Source organism: Anastrepha ludens, chromosome 6, assembly GCF_028408465.1.
Source record: "Anastrepha ludens isolate Willacy chromosome 6, idAnaLude1.1, whole genome shotgun sequence".
In the NCBI taxonomy this organism is placed as follows: Eukaryota; Metazoa; Arthropoda; class Insecta; order Diptera; family Tephritidae; genus Anastrepha; species Anastrepha ludens.
The window spans coordinates 102,656,717-102,676,208 of NC_071502.1; the positions used below are offsets into that span (position 1 = coordinate 102,656,717).

Sequence of the window (19,492 nt, forward strand, 5' to 3'; positions counted from 1 at the left end):
AAGTTGGACCTGTACGGTCTTCTCTTTATCTGAAACACAAAAACCAAAAAAAATTATTAATGTATGACTGTAGCTATGTCCCGCTTCTTCTTCTTTCATAGCGTTACAACGCGGGGAGCGTTAAAGCTTCTTTCAAATTGCTCCTCCAAAGCGGTCTATCTTGAGCTGTTGCTTCGTAGTTACGTATTCCCAGCTTCTTAAGATCGTGTTCCACTGCGTCTATCCAACGGTTCCTCGATCTGCCTTTGGCCTTCACGCCCATTAGCTTTCCTGTCAAGGCTTTCTTCACGGTACATCAACAGGCATACGGATCACATGACCTAGCCATCTTATGTGGTGCGCTTTAACAAAACGCACAGCTGTCTCGTTCTGAGTTAGATCGTTCAGTTCAGAGTTCAATCGGATTCTATAGGTACCATCATCCATTCTTATTGGGCCAAAGATCTTTCTTAACATTTTTCTTTCCATGCGAGCAATCTGAGCACAATCATCAACCTTAAGAGTCCATACCTCACAACCATATGTTAGGATTGGTCGAATAAGAGTCTTGTACATAGTGAACTTTATAGCTTTAGACAAAAGTCGGGACTTGAACAAGTTAAGGTAGGCGTAATACGCTTTGTTGGCGGCGTTGATGCGATCCCTGACGGCGGAAGTTGAATCACCGGTACATGCGAACATAACTCCTAGGTACTTAAAATGCTGCACTGCTTCAAAAGTATAGGCTCCCACATGGAAATTTGGCATCTGTGCAGGCCGTCTCGATTTCAACAGATATTTGGTTATGCCCTCGTTTACAAAAAGGCCAATATCGTTCGTTATGTCCCGCTACTAGAATTAAAAAAAAATTGACAAAATGGCGCGGTTTTGAATTTGACACTCTAAAAATCGTTTTTTTCAGTCGAAATAATTGAAATAATAATATGATTCTAGTATGGGCGATAGCCATTGTTGTTGTGAACAACATATTAAAATTTCAGACGATTTGGTTGAATAGTTTTTTTTTTTTATATAATTGAGTTTAAAGTTTTGAGAGTGCCGCATGATGAATCGGATCGGAAATACGGGGGATATCCTTCCAAAAATTTGGCAGTATATTCTTAAAAGCCTATACTTTCGAAATATTTGAAGAAAATCGTTTTTTTGAAAATTCTATACCATTGGAACTTTTTAAATTAAGTTTACAAGTTATTGATATGAAGTTTAAAATTTTTTGAAGTTTTTCCTTTGCAAAAAGCTATGCGCGGCTTCCATAACATTCACTTCCTGTTATATTGCCGAATTGATATTTCGTGCTGCGTTCTTGTCTGCTAAAGTCGTAAGTTAAATCCGTTCTTTTTTTTAAATAAGTAATTTCTACGAGCATGGTAGTATCTAATTTAGTATCTAAATATCTGAAGAGATGGTGTCACACACCCAATTACAATAGATTTATTAACATCCCTTTTGCACCCCCTAATACTCCTCTAGTTCTTGAACACAATCGTTTAAGTCTCAAATTGGCAATGACAACAGCCTGTGAAAACAGTTCTCAGCATGCGTAAATATTTCGGTGCTTGAGCACCCAGTTAAATTCACATGATGTTAAGGAACTAAAAAATTTTAAAGTTTCGTGCTTTTGCTTTGCTTTTTATCATTTATTCTTTCCAAATAATGTAATTATATACTTTGTTTATTACAGAAAATTTATATTTGTGATAAAAATAAGAGAGAAAATAATTTGCCATAAGAAAATTTAATGCATTTTCTTTTGCTTGCGACAGAGTTACGACTCCGATTATGCCTGAAAGTAAGCTGTAAAAATGTTTACTTTAATATGTACGATAAGAAGGTTATCACTGTGAACAAAACATTTTCTGTAAGGATAGCAAAGTTGGGTATTAACAAGAAATTTTACACGTTAAATGTGATATGTGCTGCAGTTAAGATTCGGTAGAAATATAATTCGTTTTGTTTAGTGGTAAATTGTGCGCAAATACTAGTATTCAGAAGTCTGTTATGACTATGTTATTAGATCTGTTATGACTATGTTATGAGATCTGTTATGACTATGCATGTATGGCCAAAATTAGTATGAAAAGTAACTTTCCACTTTGCAGCGAGCTGAAGAAAATATTATTTTTTTCTATTACTTCATTATATTTCTGTTTTTCTGTTCAATAATACTCAATTTTCAAAGAATTTATCAGTCGGAAAACACATTCAATTCAAACATAAGCCTATATAATGGCTCTACCATGATACAAAAGAGAAGGCAGTTTCGTTACTACTGTTTTTTTATAAAGTAGATTTTTGACATTACGCCAGATGTAAACATTAAGAATGGCTTTGCCACATTGCAGTTTTTTGAGAAGGGAGATTTTTTATTCCACATCTGGGATTTGGTACAAGTGCAAAATTTGCATACCAAAAATGGCAAGCTGATGTGATCAAATTTCAAAGGTTTGCTTAAGCGCTTGGAAGATCATTTGAAGAGTATCGTTGCGCAGAGATGAAGAAACATAATCTAGAAATAAAATCCAGGCTTGATACTTTTATTTTGATCCGAATGAAATCAAGATATTGCAGATATTCTGAAATCTCTCAGCCTGAGGCAAGGAACATCTAGGTTAAATGGAACCTGGTCTAGTACGTTTAATGGTAGTAGTGCTAGTCAATAGAGCTAGTATCAACTATTTCTAAAACTTGTAGTAGGGGACAAAAGATCTTTTACAACGAAGCTTCGGCCATTGGGCAAACTACAGATACTAAATTTATTGATATTTTATATATAGGTATATATAAATATATATATATTATATTGATATTTTATATATTAAAAATCTTTTGATGTTAATAAATAATAAAAAATTTCTGATATGGATTAAACAGCTCTTTAAAGCAGCTCTTTATTCGATTTCTTTTTGAAGTAACTAAGAACATACAAAGTGAAGGCGAAGTACATACCTTCTGCTCAAATATGATCGAGACGTTATCAATAAAACGGTCCGCGGATGACATATGGCAAAAATAATTTTTTTGTTTTTTGGTAGGACTGTTATAAGCTTACATGGCAAATTTCAGCGTGATATGTCACATAGTTTGTTTTCTGTGCTACTGTAAACAAGTGAAGCTCGAGTGTGTTCTTCGAATTTAACGATGGAAATTCAAGTTGAACAAAGAATTTGTTTGAAATTTTGTTATTCCAACCAAATTTCGGCTTCAGACGCCTTAAAAATGTTGCAGACAACCTATGGGGACTCTGCTCTATCGCGTGCACGTGTTTTCCAGTGGTACAAATCGTTCAAAGAGGGCCGTACATCGGTTGCAAACTTGCCTCATGAACGTCGTCCAGCAACATCAGTAAACGACGAAAACATCGGAAAAGTAAAGGAAATTGTGCTTCAAAATCGCACAAATCGCAAAATCGCTTAACGCTGAATATTATTTAGACGTTTTAAAGCGTTTGCGCGAGAACATTCGTCTTAAAAGGAAGGAATTGTGGGACAACAAGTCATGGTTCTTGCATCACGATAATGCACCAGCTCACACATCACGTCTTGTTCGCGATTATTTGAACAATAATAATGTTAATATCGTTCCGCATGCACCGTATTCGCCTAATATGGCTCCATGTGACTTTTTCCTGTTTCCCAAGCTCAAGTTGCCGCTCCGTGGAAAACATTTTGAGACAATTGAAGTCATAAAAGAGAATTCGAAGAACACACTCGAGCTTCACTTGTTTACAGTAGCACAGAAAACAAACTATGTGACATATCACGCTGCAATTTGCCATGTAAGCTTATAACAGTCCTACCAAAAAACAAAAAAATTATTTTTGCCATATGTCATCCGCGGACCGTTTTATTGATAACGTCTCGTTCATATTTGAGCAGAAGGTATGTATCCATGTATATATGTATGTATGTTTTTAATTTATCTTTTAAAATGCATTTATGTTTTTATTACATAACCTTTATCGGTCTTTAATTTTACATAAAATGTTGGTTGGTTGCTGCCAATGTGAAAAATATGTATATACACATTTTTTTTTAATTTTTTTCTGCTCAGATAGAATAGATGTTTTCTTTTTATTTTGATTTTTTCTATTTTTAATTTTTCTTTTTAAATATTTGAACTGAAACTCAAAGTGGAGAGTAAAATTTCAAGGCCATGCAAAGTTTTGCGCATTTTCGTTCCGCGAGAGAGAAAAAAGATAGAACGTAGAGGAAAAGGAGAGAGAGGATATATATATATATCTTAGATACACTTTAGGCTATTTTTCCCGAGTTTTTCCTTGTGGTTGCTAATTTCTAGTGGGAAATAACACTGCCTACTTTTTGGCGCTGGTTTGTTCGTGCAAACTTCTAGGAAATAATTTTTTGGTGCCTACTTCTGGGCGTTATATTTCCTTGGTGCCTACTTTTTGGCACTTATTTCCGTTTCCTGGCTAGTGCTTGTGCGTACTATAGAGTGCTATCCATTCCGGCGTCGGATTTATTGGTATTGCCTTGCGGTAATTTGTGCCGTTGCTGCGGTCTTGGAATCGCTGCGTTCGTGCGGGTGATAAACGCTCGGAGTAGTGCGCGTTGTTGCCACGGTTTGTGTCCGGCGTTTACCTACACCGGTCGACCCTTTTCCGTTTTTTGTAAATTTTGTCTATTTGTATTATCTGCAAATGTTGTGAATTTATTTAGATATATGTATATTCTTTCTCTTTCTCTCTCTCTCTCTCTCTCTCTCTCTCATTCGCTCTCGGGTCTCTCCCTCTTTCTTTGTCTGCCTTGAAAGTTTCACTTCTGTTATGTGCACTACGCTACACGCCCTTTTTTATACAATATATTTCTTAATTTTTTTATTTTTTTTTTGTTTTTAATGTTTTTTTTTCTATTTTGTTTTCTATTTTTTTATTTTTTTATTATTATTATTATTTTTTTTATTATTATTATTATTTTTTCATTATTATATATATTATATATGTATATACATATTTTTTCTTTTATTTTGTTTTTTTGTTGACAAATAAATGATTTTGGGGTTTTTGTATGGTAGCATGAAATGTCACAATTGTTAAATTGACAGGTAGTTAATATGGCGCCCGAAAACAATAACACTACCCTCTCTTTTTTATCATGGGCTCTACCTCTTTGAAGGCAAAACCAAATTTACTATCTTTCACATAAATACTTTCTTCCTATGCTCTCAACTTCATTTTAGACTACTTTCCTAATAGACGACGTAAAAAGCGTTGCAATTGTAGACTTTCAAATAACGACTTATAACTTCTTCCATTCTTTACCTATGTATGATTGTACCCGCCAACGCATGCCCGCAAATAAACATTGTATTTACATACTATACTAACTGCTACAAACTACAAACACACATACAAACGTGATATATACATATATTTGTACGGTTGCATACACCCAAATGACCTCGCTTGCCATTTTATGGCAAATTGTGCCAAATTCGTTAAACCAACTTTACTTAAAAAAAAAAAAATTGAAAAAAAAATAAAAATAAAATGAAACACCAACAATAAAAAAGATATGCGTCATGTTGTGGGTGGCGAATCATCGATCGACGGCGAGGTGAACCATAATGGGGCAGCGGCGAATGGTGGTACTACTCACTATAATTTTCGTACTGACAATAACGAAGATGTTGATGAAGAAGAGAGACGTTTATTTGAAAATGTCTTTCAAACCGATGAAGAATATAGATGGTTGGACGATTGTGAGCGACGTACACACAATCAACGCATCATGTGCTACAAACATTATCCCAACTTTTTGATTGATGATGAGAATGCCGGCTTTCCGGCGTTGCACGAAATTGGCGAAACTATTGATGAAATGCAACTGATTATGCACGCGTTGGTTATGAAATATAGTATGAGCTTGTGAAATTTTATTTTTCGACTGCTAAGACGAATCTGTACTTACATATTGAAGGTAAAATGTGTAGAAGGCCAGGAAAGAAATATGTATATGTAGTAATCAAATTAGAAAATTTTAAATATCTATGAAACGCAGGTAAAATCATTTTAGTGGGAGTTTTCCAGCATATTCTCTCTCACACCGTACATGACTTAAATTGTTTTATTGGCCTCCAAGTATTTAGTTTTCGTATTTATATTTTGTGAGCTTGCTTAACAAAAAAAAAAAATAACAAGAACAACAAATTAAATGATTGCTTTTAGTTATTTGTGAATATTTCGACCTCAATTAGAAGACATCTCAATGCAGTACAGTCATCTCCATATGTGGGTTGCATAATGTCATCCTAAATACCGTTTTCTCGACTAATCTTTAGCGTTACTCCTATCTTTATCATGTCAATCAACGCATTTTCGTGGTTTCAGAAGAATGTTATGCCCTCGCGCTGATATATTTATAGGGGGTAAGGTTGATTCAGCGAAAAAGTAGTTTTGAGGATTTTGAAATTTCGGAAACACTTATATACGAGTATATAGTTTTAATTTATTCAGTAAATTCCCATATAATAATGCAACATTTGAACAATATTTTCGTCAGGGTTTTTCTTTAATAGACCAAAAAGTTTCAGTTAGCATCCAGCAAGAAAACCAATTATTCTAATTCTATAAGTTATAACAGGTCTCTCAAAAGTAACGTCTAGATGTTGTTTGTTTAGATGGCACTACAAACATATGTCGAGTTTGGCCGAATCTAAAACATTGCGCCGTCTAGCTTGATTCGCTGCTTGCTGGCGCCAGTTGGTGACACCGAGTGCTGCCAGGTTATGCTTCACTTGATCTCCCCAACGTAGACTAGGTCTTCCTCTTCCTTGCCGTCCACCAGTGGGTTCTCTCTCGAAAGATTGCCGGGCGGAAGCACTTCCGTTCATCCTCGAGATATGGCAATGTCAGCACAGCCTGTGTATTTTAATACGCTTCACTATGCCCACATCTCGGTATAGCTCATACAGCTCGCTGTTCCATCTAATACGGAACTCATTCTCGCCTATGTGAAGAGGATTAAAGATTTTTCGGGGAATTGTGCTCTCGAACGCTCCCAGTGCTTTCTTATCAGTTGCCGTCATCGTCCAAGATTCTGCGCCATATACAAGGACGGGAATGATTAGGCTTTTGTACAGCGTTGTTTTCGTTTTTAGAGAAAGGTCTCTACTTCTTAATTGCCTACTGAGCCCGCAGTAACACCTGTTGGCAAGTGTTTATGCGTTTGTTTAATCTCTAGGCTGACGTCGTTCAGGCTGTAAACACTGATTCCTCGATAAACAAAGTCCTTCACCACTTCAAATTCGCAGTTGCCAACAGTGACGCATTGTTCAAGACGCGAGGAACGCAGGTCCTTTGTTTTACTCGCTTTCACCGCAACAACCACTTTTTCTGCTTCCTTCTCCAGACTGCATACGGCGCGGTTGTTCAGTCCGACAATATCGCCAGCATACGACAATAGCATGACACTTTTATAGTAGATAGTGCCAAAGCGGTTCAACTGAGCAGCAGTGGAGATTAAAGAAATCACTCGAAAGTGAATAGCCTTATCGGAAACCTCGGTTGGTATCGAACGGCTCGGAGAGGTCATTTCCGATTCTGACGGAGCTTACCGTATCATTCTAACTTATTTTAAACAGCCGTATAAGTTTTGCGGGGATACCAAAGTCAGACAGGGCGGCATCGAGACCGTTCCGATTTGTGCTATGGAACGTCAAGATGTTAGTAGTGAATAATTCCTATGTGATCTGCGACATTTGTCAGATGTACAAATTCGCACTGAAATAATTGTAACTTATTATGAAAATGGTCGGTCTTTAAGAACAACATATCACGAAATTCGTTATTTTTTTGGTAGAAGTAATCATCCGAATGCATAGACAATTCAAAGGTGGGTGAACGGATTTCAAGAAACTGGTTCTATCGTGGATAGAAAAAGGACCAAGGATGGCAGATCAAAAACTGGAGGTTCTGTTGAGAATATCGGTGTTGTAGCGCAGTGTCGCTGAACAACCTTCAACATCGATACCTAGACGCCAATTAGGCAATCATAAATCGACTGTTTGGCGGATTTTACCCATTTACGTGCTTATGGCGGACATTTAAACGATGCCATTTTTCACATATAATTGTTAAGCGTCGTATTTTGAATAAAAATAGTGAAACCTGAAAGAATCTAAATTTTTATTTTTTAGTTTTATTTTGAAACAACATCTAGGCGTGTCTTTTGAAATACCCTTTATAACATAGACATATGTGTATCAAATGAAAGAAGGACGTCTAGAGTATTCAAAAACGTATATTTTTTGATAAAAGTCCTTGCCAAAAAATGTCATTTTTTGTGAGAAACTTTTATTGCAAAATATTGAAAATTAGGCGAGAGACAGTGAATTTCCGGAGGCATCTCGAAAAAAATTCGTTTTGTAGTGTACATCATAGCTCGCGGTAGGATGATCTGAAAAGAAAAAATCAAAATGAATTTGTTAACACATTAAAGGCGGGGGATCTTGACGAAAGTTTGCTAGGTAACGCGGCGGCCGCCCCGCCTCGGTTTTCCTCCTAGAGCGGGCGATATTTTGTGTAATCATAAAAAAATTTAGACTTAGAAAAGTTTATTTAAACTCTTAAAACTACAAGAAGTATTAAAAAATAACTAAACACTAAAAACTGGTAACCTACAGTCGAGATAAATCGTAGTACTACGACTCCCGCCTTTAATGTGTTAAATGAGATTTTTCTCAAGGAATATTTATTTATTTTTCGATTTTTCAATTTTTCATAGCACTTCATAGCAAAAAAAAAATCGGTTAATTTGTTATTGTAGAATCAAAAATTTTTAAAAACCAGCTCCTAGGAATAACTGGTGAATTTTGTGAAGAAGTACTGTGCAGTGGATTTTGAATTCGGGCGTAGGCGAACTTAAAAAATAAAGGTTTCAGAAATGCGCTTTAAAGTCGAACAGGTATAGACCCCCGCCCTGGAATAACAGACGCTCGTCAACTCATAGCTTTGTCAATTTTGCTTCGAGCGACTTGAAATTTTGACAAAAGCCAAAAAACGAAGTTTTAATAGCTTCCATCACTACTCACATACAATTTTCAATGCGCTGCCAACTTCATTTTTCCTATTCCATCAATTCTGGGTATGACCAGCCAGTGATTGATTGTGATGATTTAATTCGTAGCTTGCTATTGCTTCGTATATTTTTTATGGAAATTTCGTGAAATTTTTTTCCTTCAACCAATCCACTAATTACTAACACTGATCAACAAAAAAAAACTTTCGGAAAATATCTTGGAAACCAACACTTGTTTTAAGACAAGTAAGACATGCTGATTACAAATATAGAAACCGTTTGTCTCTATCACCCACCGTTGTTGAGATATTTGGCATTGACCATTTATATATGTTTAATATTGTATCAAAGCAAACAACTCGCAGGCAAATCACAGTAGAGCATATATCGCTGAATAGAGTACTACTTAACATAAATACACATAGTTTAAGATATAATATACTTGTAAAATACATAGATGTAACGTAAAGTTCCTTAAATTAAAAGTTAGTTTGGTTTGAATTTCTTGGCTGTAGACTTGCGTTTGTGCTGACAATTTGGCATGTTGCGCTGAAGCATCCAGCAATAGTCGGCTAACATTGCTGCACTCCATCGACTTTGATAGCGTGACTCCATCACCGAGATGTCCTGATGGAAACGTTCACCATGTTCATCACTAACAGAACCTAGGTTTTCTGGAAAGAAGTCGAGATGTGAGTCGAGGAGATGAATCTTGAGGGACATGTTAATATCTTAAAAACCTGACGTGATAGAGAAAAACGGTTTTCAGATTTGTCATCAGCATGAAAAACTGCTTTAGAAAATGTAGTCATCAAACAAGATATTTTTGGGTTGTTATTCAGTGTAATTAGGAACGATCAGGGGTGTACTTACTAGCATATACTTATACCTATATAATACATGTATAATAGAAGCTAGCAACTCATTTGAAAATCTTGTTATTGGTAAATAAAGTTATCGATTAATCTGTACTGTTATGTGTATACTTATGGTAATAATATATTGTTCTGCATTCTCATGTTCATTAAAAAATCGTTTTCGACTCTTGTAGAAATCGACTTGAAAACGCGCAAAAATCAATGGGACGATGGGTTTCTGGGTTGACAAAAGTAATTTGATTAAAGTAATTGCCATAAAAAAGACGAAACTTTCAAAAGACTGATTTCAAGTTGATTATACAATTTATTTCAGAATAGACTCTGTTAAAAAGAGTCTCCAAATCTCTACTCTTCCGAAAAGGGAGCATAGGGCCTCGACAAGACTCTTCCATCGTACACGGTTCTGGGCTGTTGTTTTTACGCCGCCCCATGTGATGTCGCCATCTGCTAGCTCGGGCAACATCGACCTTCGCCAAGTGATCTTTGGCCGACCGCGACCTCTGCTCTCTTGCGGGTTCCAATCCAGTGGCATTCTTGTGATGCTATCTGGTGGTTTTCTAAGCTTATAGCATAAACACAATCAATTCGCTTGCCGAAGTTCAAGTGTGCTCGTGATGAATAATTATCGACTGCTTGTTTCCCGAAAAAACGTGGTTTGTTTTTTCAAAAAAAAAAAGTTTGACATTTCCTCAAATCATAAAATTTCTAAACAATTTGATCAGAAGTATTGGTTTGACAACTAAGTAATTGCGGATTTCACTCATAGATGACTTCAGTTGAATTTTTAGGTTTGCAGACGTAATACAAATGTAAAACACATTTTGTTATTTGATAGTTGACAATTCAGCTGTCAATCACGTAGTTTTCGTTTGGCGTTCGTTGAAAAATGGAAAATCAAAAGGGACATTTTCATCATATTTTGTTTTTTTATTTCCGCAAAGGGAAAACCGCATCGCAAGCTCATAAAAATGTATGTGCTGCTTATGGTGACGAAGCCTTAAAAGAACGGCAGTGTCAAAATTGGTTTGCTAAATTTCGTTCTGGTGATTTTTCACTCAAAAATGAAAAACGCTCTGGTCGTCCAGTTGAAGTTGATGACACCCTAATCAAAGCAATAATCGATTCGGATCGTCACCGTACAACACGTGAGATTGTAAAGAAGCTTTATGTAGCACATACATGCATGGAAAATCAGAAACGCATTTAACGCAACGCATTAACAGCTGTGATTTGCTAAAGAATGAAAATGATCAATTTTTAAAACGACTGATAACTGGCGATGAAAAATGGGTTGTTTACAACAATATCAAGCGGAACAGATCGTGGAGCAGGCCAGGTGAATCAACTCAAACAACATCAAAAGCTGATATTCATCAAAAGAAGGTTTTGTTATCAGTTTGGTGGGATTACAAAGGAATTGTCTACTTTGAACTTTTACCACCCAACCGAACGATCAATTGTGTTGGGGAAAAGCGACCCGAATTGACAAATCGAAAAAGTATTGTATTCCACCATGACAATGCAAGGCCGCACACATCTTTAGTCACTCGGCAAAAATTATTGGAGCTTGGTTGAGATGTTTTGCTACATCCACCATATAGTCCTGACCTTGCACCATGTGATTACTTTTCGTTTCGATCTTTACAAAACTCCTTGAATGGTAAAAATTTCAATAATGATGATGATGTCAAAACGTACCTGATTAAGGTTTTTGCTAATAAAAACCAGAAGTTTTATGAACGTGGGACTATGTTGCTGCCTGAAAGATGGCAAAAGGTCATTGATCAAATGGGCAATACATTACAGAATAAAGTTATTTAGTTCCATGAAAAAATTTTCTTTGATTTAAAAAATCCGCAATTACTTGGTTGCCAACCCAATATAATTAATTTCAAGCACTTAATTGCACTAAACTACACCCTTTATTGCGCATTGGATCGAGTTTATATCCAATTTGTGGCGTGCGTCTTGTCGCTACAGAAACGGCCACACCTACAGGTGCACGAAAAAAATACAAATAAAGCTATTTTGGTTAATTGCCGTCTGGCAAATTTTACTTACTATCACGGCTGTGTTCTGTCGGCGTTCTAATTTTGATAGCGGAATTATTCGAGATTTCTCTAAGATCAAGTGATACCTGAATTAATTTCTGTAACTTAAATTAACTTAATTTTTTGCCAACCTCTGAAACAAAGAGCTTTGAAAGTAGTTAGCCAAAATTTAACTTATCGTAAGAAGTTGTAAATTTTAGGTTCGGGGTTAATATGGATGTTCACATAATTTTTCAAACGAATTCATTTGGTGTTGCATCATTGGCGGTGAATAGTCAAAAAGCTCGAAAAGTAAATATAAAATAAAAAATAGAATTATAATATTTATCTTGTGGTAAGTTAAGTTAAGTTCCGGAAACTAAGTCTAGACCAACTGTTCGTTTTTTGCATTCTTCCCAAAAAAAATTTGTTTAATCAATTTTCTAGAAAACTTCGGTTATAAATATACCGGAAATATCAGCTGTAGTTTGAGACTTTCCCGAATAAATTTATTTTGGTGTCACTGCCTCTTATAAAATAATTCATTTCATTTGCTTTAGTTTTCTGCTAATTTGGCAATCCTTGGTAGGGTACTCTCGAAATCTACTTTCTTGGCTTGATCTGTCAAGTAATTGCGAATTTAGGTAAATATACTATTTCTGGCAAATGAGCTAAAAGCGGTAGCTGTTCACTTCGTATAGCGGATTTTAGACTGATTTCGATGTATATTGTACTTGCATACCAACATACATATGTACATACAGTTTGTCAAGAAAGTGTAGATGTCAACTAATCTCGCGAAATTCAGAAAAATGGCTTAAGAAAATATATATTTTTTCAAGTTATTCTCTCAATATTTGGTTTTATTTGACTAATATAAATAATTCATGGACCAATAGTGGAAAATAAAGGTATTCCGTTTAAAAATAACATAAAATTAATAAAACAAATAAAAAGCAAAAACAATTAACACTTCAAACACAGCTGTCTAGAAAGTATTTTTATATTTGCAGTTAATAAATAGCTTTAAGTTGTGTATTTAAAAAAAATGGAGTGTAAATCAGTACTTTGTATGACGACCCCGGGCATTTATAACATATAATATTTTACTCTGCTTCTCATAAAATTAATAAATTTTTGAACATTATAGTTCTGGAGTATCTCGTGCCATTCCTCTAAAATAACGGTTTTGAGCTGTGCTCGTCGTTTTTAGTGTTTTTTTGCAACTGTTTTTTTAAATATGCTCACAAATTTTCTATTGGATTAATATCCGGGCTTTGGGCTGGTATATTCAATAACTTACTGCAATAAAAAGAAGCCACATTCTGACAATATGATCCATTAGTCTTGGATCATTGTCCTGGTAGAATTTAAACTGAGATTTGTTGTCAACGGTGAAAACAAACTTTGTTGCACTATTTGTCAAATGGGGTCTGCTCCTGGAAAGATGGGCCTCGCGTCAACTCAGCGAGCGCTGGGGTAGTGCGCAAACGTGCAAAGTCGCGATATCCTTCTGGCCAGCGGTACATCGGAGGCGTTCGAGGGAACGGACATTGTCCGTTAGGTGCCCATGCGTTAAGGTTTGCGTCAAGTCCTTTGTGGCGGACGAGGTGGAATCATTTCATCGGCCCTGATCTCGTCGGACAAAGGTGTAGACATCTGGGCTCTCTCTTTTCCACTACACCTGCGAATATTGCTGGTGTGAATATCACAAATCTGGTGAAATTCATCAGTAGCTTGACGCGGTTCAGACGAACATAAATCGCCACTCTTGGTCGTAATCCTCCAATCCAAAGCTCCTTCTTTCTTTTTTCTACCTGTTTGGTTCTATCTCTTCTCCTTTTCAGCTACCCTCCCCGTGCATGGTATCACAACGAACAAATGTTGAACATTTTTCCAAGTGGGCCACTCGCAAGGGCAGCCAGCCATTTATCCTATTTGCCAAATGGCATTGCAGAATGTTCATATATTGCCGTGCATCCATCTTATCTTCTATAAACACCAAATCACACATTCCCTTGCTGGATGTGCATCGCCACACCATAACTGAAAGTTTGCCAAATTTCACTGTCGTCATAATTTTCCGCGTTTTCAGTGCGTTTAATGGCTGCTTCCACATTCTATTGGGTCCATGGTTGCATGATTTTACTCTCACCACAGAATCTCACATCATCCCCAGTTTGGCTGAGCCAGGTGCGAAAGATAACCGCTTTTCAATAGGCTGTGCAGAGAGCAAAGGCTCCTTCGCATATAATTGTGCTTTTGCAAAGCTTGGCGGACTATTTTCTCATCTCTAAGTTCAATACAAGATTTCTTGTCGAAATCTGCGCGTTTGCGGCTACTTTTCCCAAAAAATACTTATGCATTCGGCCCGGTCAGATAGTTTCCAAGGTCCTCCACTTGCAGATTTTGGCTACAACCATTTAAGTTTTTTTATAGTTTTGCACACTTTTTCCTATTGTCACCTCAAATCATATCCGTTTTCAAGGCATTTTTGCGCTCCGTAAAATATACGTAAGATTTGTTATTTTGATTAACAAATGACTCTCACAATCATTTTATGACTGATTGATGACTAGCGCATGTGTAAGTGGAAGTTAATGGTATATCGAATCATCTTAGCAAGCGATGCCGAAAATAGATATGTAAAAACACTCTCTTGACAGCTGAGAGAAGCATTTGTTTTGTTTTTGTATTTTTGTTCTTGCTTGCTTTGATGGATTCCTAAAGCTTACCGCTACGAAGTACTGATAACTATGTATGAATTGCAAATGACTTGAATATTTTTGTATGCCAAAACATTTTCTTGACAAACTGCTTAGAAGGCATTTCTCACAAATGTTAGTATGAAAAAGTGCTCATACTAGAAGCAAAAAAAAAAAAAATTAACCTTAATTTGCTAATACATTAGAAAATTTAGAAGAGCTTAGTATCTATAAAACTGTTTTCGACGTTAAAATACTTAACTTATCTTCTTTTCAACTCCACTTTAAATGCGATTTTGCAGACTTTGATGAATTGCAGTCGTATAACAATGAATGGATCGTTAAGGTAAAATAAAACAATTAAAAAAAAAAAATAATAATAACAATAATTCCCTGTAAATGTCTAGATTTCCTTACCATAATAATTGCAGTCCTTCTGTTCATCCATTACTGGTCACGACACGTAAAACGATACCTAAATAAAAAAATATAAATCTTTGTACCAACTTTTCGACAAGTTTTGAAGTGTTAAGCTAAGCCAATCACTGCTGTGTTTAACATTTCGATGCAATCAGGTCGCAAATACTTAGTTAACGAATTAGATAAAAAATAAAAGTGTCAAAGTATCAACGCCCTTCATTTTAAGCCTTTGTAGATAATGCATTAACTGTAAATATACTTTAACACTCATTAGATGGATATTTAATAGTTATGAAATGAATTCTAATTGATACATATTATTGTTGTGTATACATGTATATGTGATATTGTAAAAAACAAAATACATGTGGCTTACACAAAAGTAACATATTTTCCGTATTTCTCTCTCTCTCTCTCTCTTTTACAGGCAAATGCGAGTAATCATTGGCAGGAACAGTTTGCCCAATGGAGATTGCAGTTTCAAAATGAGTAAATGCTAGTAAAGAAACAACAAAAGCAGCGCTTAAGTTTACACTTAGATTTATTTAAAAAGCAAAACTCTTTACAATGCTTACAAAGGAGAAAAATGAAGTAGAAGAAAAAAAACAACAACATGAAAACGTAGATACATAATGAAAAAATATATACTTATAGTATGTGAGGGAATTATTTATTTACTTTAACTATTTAACTATTCCATGTGAGCGAACTTCAGCTGAATAATTTTTTTATTTTTTATTGAGTGTTAAAAAATGATCCTTGTTTGATATTCGGATGCTAACTTATTTGTAAGTGGTAACATTATGTGCTTATAATTCTAATCTATGAGAAGAAAACACTAAATACTTGTATTTAATTAAGACATGCAAAATAAAGACTCATAAATGAATAAATAAAATAAATAAATACCATATACGATACCATAAAATTATAGTAACAATTTAAAGAAAAAAAAACAAATTCTAAATTTAAATAGCTTGATTTTAATTTAACGTGTTTTAGAAGACGTTTTCGTGCGTCACATTTTAGTGTTTTTTATAAAAATAAAAAAAAATATAAAAAAACTTTCAAAGATACATACATACATATATACATATATAGGAGAAGAACTGCGAAGAACTTTTACAAATATTTGCTCTAAAATTTGTACTCATAGGGTGGATATTATTTATTGTGAAGACACTATTTTCAATTAAAAAATAAAATTAAAAAAAAATTTCATGAACTGAGCAAAGCTCCATTTTTTTCTTTTTTAAATTTATTTGTTGCATATATTTTGGAGACTAAGCTGCAGAAAATTACTATAATTTTAAGCGCCAGTTTTTCAATGCAAGTTTTCAGCTAAGCTGGGATAAGTTTTAAACTTATGCTGTGTCTTTTTCTCGAAAAAAATGTCACCTTTCGAAAATGTTGAATATTGCATATGAAAAAAACAAGGCAACAAGGAGTTATCCTTCACAAATTATGTATTAAATATATTGAAATACATATACAAGGTGGCTCAAAATTAATTATTCTATTCAGCTTTGAACAACTTTTTTACTAAAAGAAAAATTATTTTAACTGGTGGAAATCTTAATTTTGACGAGAAAAGAAAACTCTGTTAGTTTCAAAACGCCACACAATTAACCCTTAAATGACCATTTTCTTCTTTTATTACGAAAAAGTGTACTCGTTCGGGCGGAGCTTTTCATTTCTCAAGGTCATTTTTGTCCAAAGAAATCTGGATTTAGGAAATCAAGATTTTTTTCGCAGAAGAGAAAATTTTTTATAGTTAGGCCAATTTATTTGGTGGCGCAAAGTTAATCATCCAACTCGGTTTTTGAATCACTTTTTTAGCTAAATAAAAAAAAAAAGTTTTAATAGATGTAAATGTTTTGACGAGAAAAGAAAACCCTATTAGTTTCAAAACGACACATAATTAACTTTTTGGTTTTACGAAAAAGTGTACACGTTTTCATAGATTTTTTAATTTCTTAAGCACATTTTTACCGTAGGCATTTAAGCAAAAAATGTAACTCATAAAAAATCATAAAAATCAAATTATTCGAAGATTTCCATTCAAAATACGCATTGCAATTAACCCTCTTCATATTTCTATTATAGCTAACGATTTCAGCTATTAGGTAACCTCCTAAAATTTAATTTTCTATAAACTTATGGAGATAATCTTTTAAAAAGGATCCTCGAACAGGACAAAAAAAAAACCAGACCCGGGTGCCAAACCGAAGGTTTTAGAAAAGGTGTCCAACGGAGAGATAATGGAAACCACAAGTTTTCACATTTCACATTTAGCGCATTTATAAAATTGGATAGAAAATACGCGCAACATAAGGAATTGTTTAAAAAAGTAATCACGTAGTTCCCCCACAACCACGAACTTGTTCTTAAAAGAAAAAGTTTGGTCCCTGGTGGCACCACCATTTAATTTAAAGGTTAAAATTTCACTGAAAAACTGGTCTTTAGTATGATTTTGCAAAAAGTAGCGTTAGTTTTTAAAAATCTAATAGTTTTGAAATGCTTTATAAAGCAAAGTTCCACGCAGTTTTGCAGAATTTTGACAAAGCAAATTAAATCGACTTAACATTTTGTTAACTGCTTCTACTGTTAAGCAATAAATTGATGCACTCAAGAATCCCTTTGGACAAAAATTTAACTAAATTAAAATTTTTTTATGGAAAATCATTTTAATTTTTTTTTACGGTTTTTGCTATAATTTTTTGTTTAGTAAAATAATAAATTGAAAAAAATTTTCAGTGAAAGATCATGATTTATTAATCTAAAAGCAGCTAAAGTTAAACAAATTGTTTTATAAAAATTTTATACAATAGAATTTTTTACTTGCAGTTATGCGAATTTATTTGCTGGCGCAAAATTAATCAGCCAGTTTTTTTTGAATAAATTTTTTACCAAATAAAAATTATTATTTGAAGTTGTGAAAATCTTTATTTTGATCTTTACGCGCTCTTTTGTACGTTATACGCCATTTGCTAAAGTAATAAATTTTCCGATAGGGTGACTAATTTTGCGCCACCTTGTATATACAAATGTAAAAACGAATAAATCGGATAAAATTTTATTTTCCACAAAAAAAGGGCTTGTTAAAATTTGAGAGAAATTTTTGCTTTTTAAATAAGTAGTTGTAGTAGCATAAACATTTGAAGTGACAGTCCTTGGCCGGATATAAATCCGGGTCGTTCCAGTAACGTAAGAACGGACTATCGTGGGAACGTTAAATAAGTTGTCGTTTAATTCAGTTGAGACTCTTAAAACTACTTTTTAAGTTAAAAATTTGACATTATAAAAATTATTGTTACTTTACTATGCAAACTATGCAAATTAAAAAAAATATACATTTTATTGTTCCAAGTGAAGTTTTAACAAAAAGTAATTAAATGGCCGCCGTAGCCGAATGGGTTGGTGCGTGATTACCATTCGGAATTCACAGAGAAGTCGTTGGTTCGAATCTCGATGAAAGCAAAATTAATGAAAACATTTTTCTAATAGGGGTCGCCCCTCGGCAGGCAATGGCAAACCTCCGAGTGTATGTCTGCCATGAAAAAGCTCCTCATAAAAATATCTGCCGTTCGGAGTCGGCTTGAAACTGTAGGTCCCTCCATTTGTGGAACAACATCAAGACGCACACCACAAATAGGAGGAGGAGCTCGGCCAAAAACCTAACAGAAGTGTCCGCCCCAATTATTTATTTATTTTTTTAATTAAATGGAAAATATTTTGTTCTTTGCCTATGAATTAAATTTAAATTTCTTATAGAATTAAATGCAACATAATCGCAAAGGCTAATTTAAACAAAGAGCAATGAAGCTGATAATGATATTTGCCTTGAATACTTAAAAAAAATTACAAAAAAATCAAAATATTTTTTCTTATTTACATATATTTATATTTACTTGCCTAAGATATGAGAAAAAATAATTTTTTTAATTTACATATATGTATTTATGATTACTTGCCCAAGATTATAAAAAAACTATTTTTTGCTTGTTACATTTAATAGTCAATAATTTATATATTAGTAAAATCAATTAAGTGCAAAATATTTTGTCTCTCAAACATTCAAAAACATTTTTAAAAATTAAAAAAAAAAAAAAAATGTTTCCAAATAATAATGTCCACCATTTACAACCAAAATTTGTTTGTAATTTAAATTATCTGCGCAGTTCTCAAACACACACACCCATACATACATACGTACACGCATGAGTATTATGTAGCTGCAAAGTCTACACAAGTCCAAAAGTGAACAATTTGTACTTAAAACCAAACAGAAATAAATAGGAAGAGTAAAGGGATGTGACGAGTTCAATATTACAATATTTTACGACATAAGATCGTTGAAAAAAAAAAAAAAATAAAATAAAAAAGAACACTAAAGTTGAAATTTTAAAAAAATGTTATAACTA

At 34.2% G+C, this 19,492-nt stretch overlaps 1 protein-coding gene and 1 long non-coding RNA gene across 10 annotated transcripts in view; one reads left to right on the forward strand and one right to left on the reverse strand.

Moving 5' to 3' along the window:
* LOC128868679 (dystrobrevin beta) overlaps positions 1-19,464 on the forward strand; it is a 31,395-nt gene extending 11,931 nt beyond the window's left edge. For 6 of the 9 annotated variants that reach the window (XM_054111032.1, XM_054111038.1, XM_054111037.1 and 3 more), the window contains 3 exons: positions 5,530-5,936; positions 14,951-14,994; positions 15,496-15,528. In XM_054111032.1, coding sequence (XP_053967007.1) covers positions 5,530-5,888 — 359 coding nt within the window. In that variant the 3' untranslated portion in view covers positions 5,889-5,936; positions 14,951-14,994; positions 15,496-15,528. Of the gene's footprint in view, positions 1-5,196; positions 5,937-14,950; positions 14,995-15,495 lie in introns of those variants that run through there. The other 3 variants (XM_054111040.1, XM_054111039.1, XM_054111041.1) reach the window with 3 other exon arrangements.
* On the reverse strand, positions 8,271-15,465 carry LOC128868680 (uncharacterized). Its single transcript, XR_008455146.1, has 3 exons — positions 15,445-15,465; positions 15,066-15,123; positions 8,271-8,414 (listed from the first exon to the last, which is right to left on the reverse strand). It is a non-coding gene; the product is annotated as an uncharacterized LOC128868680 (long non-coding RNA).
* Positions 19,465-19,492: the final 28 nt, after the last annotated feature.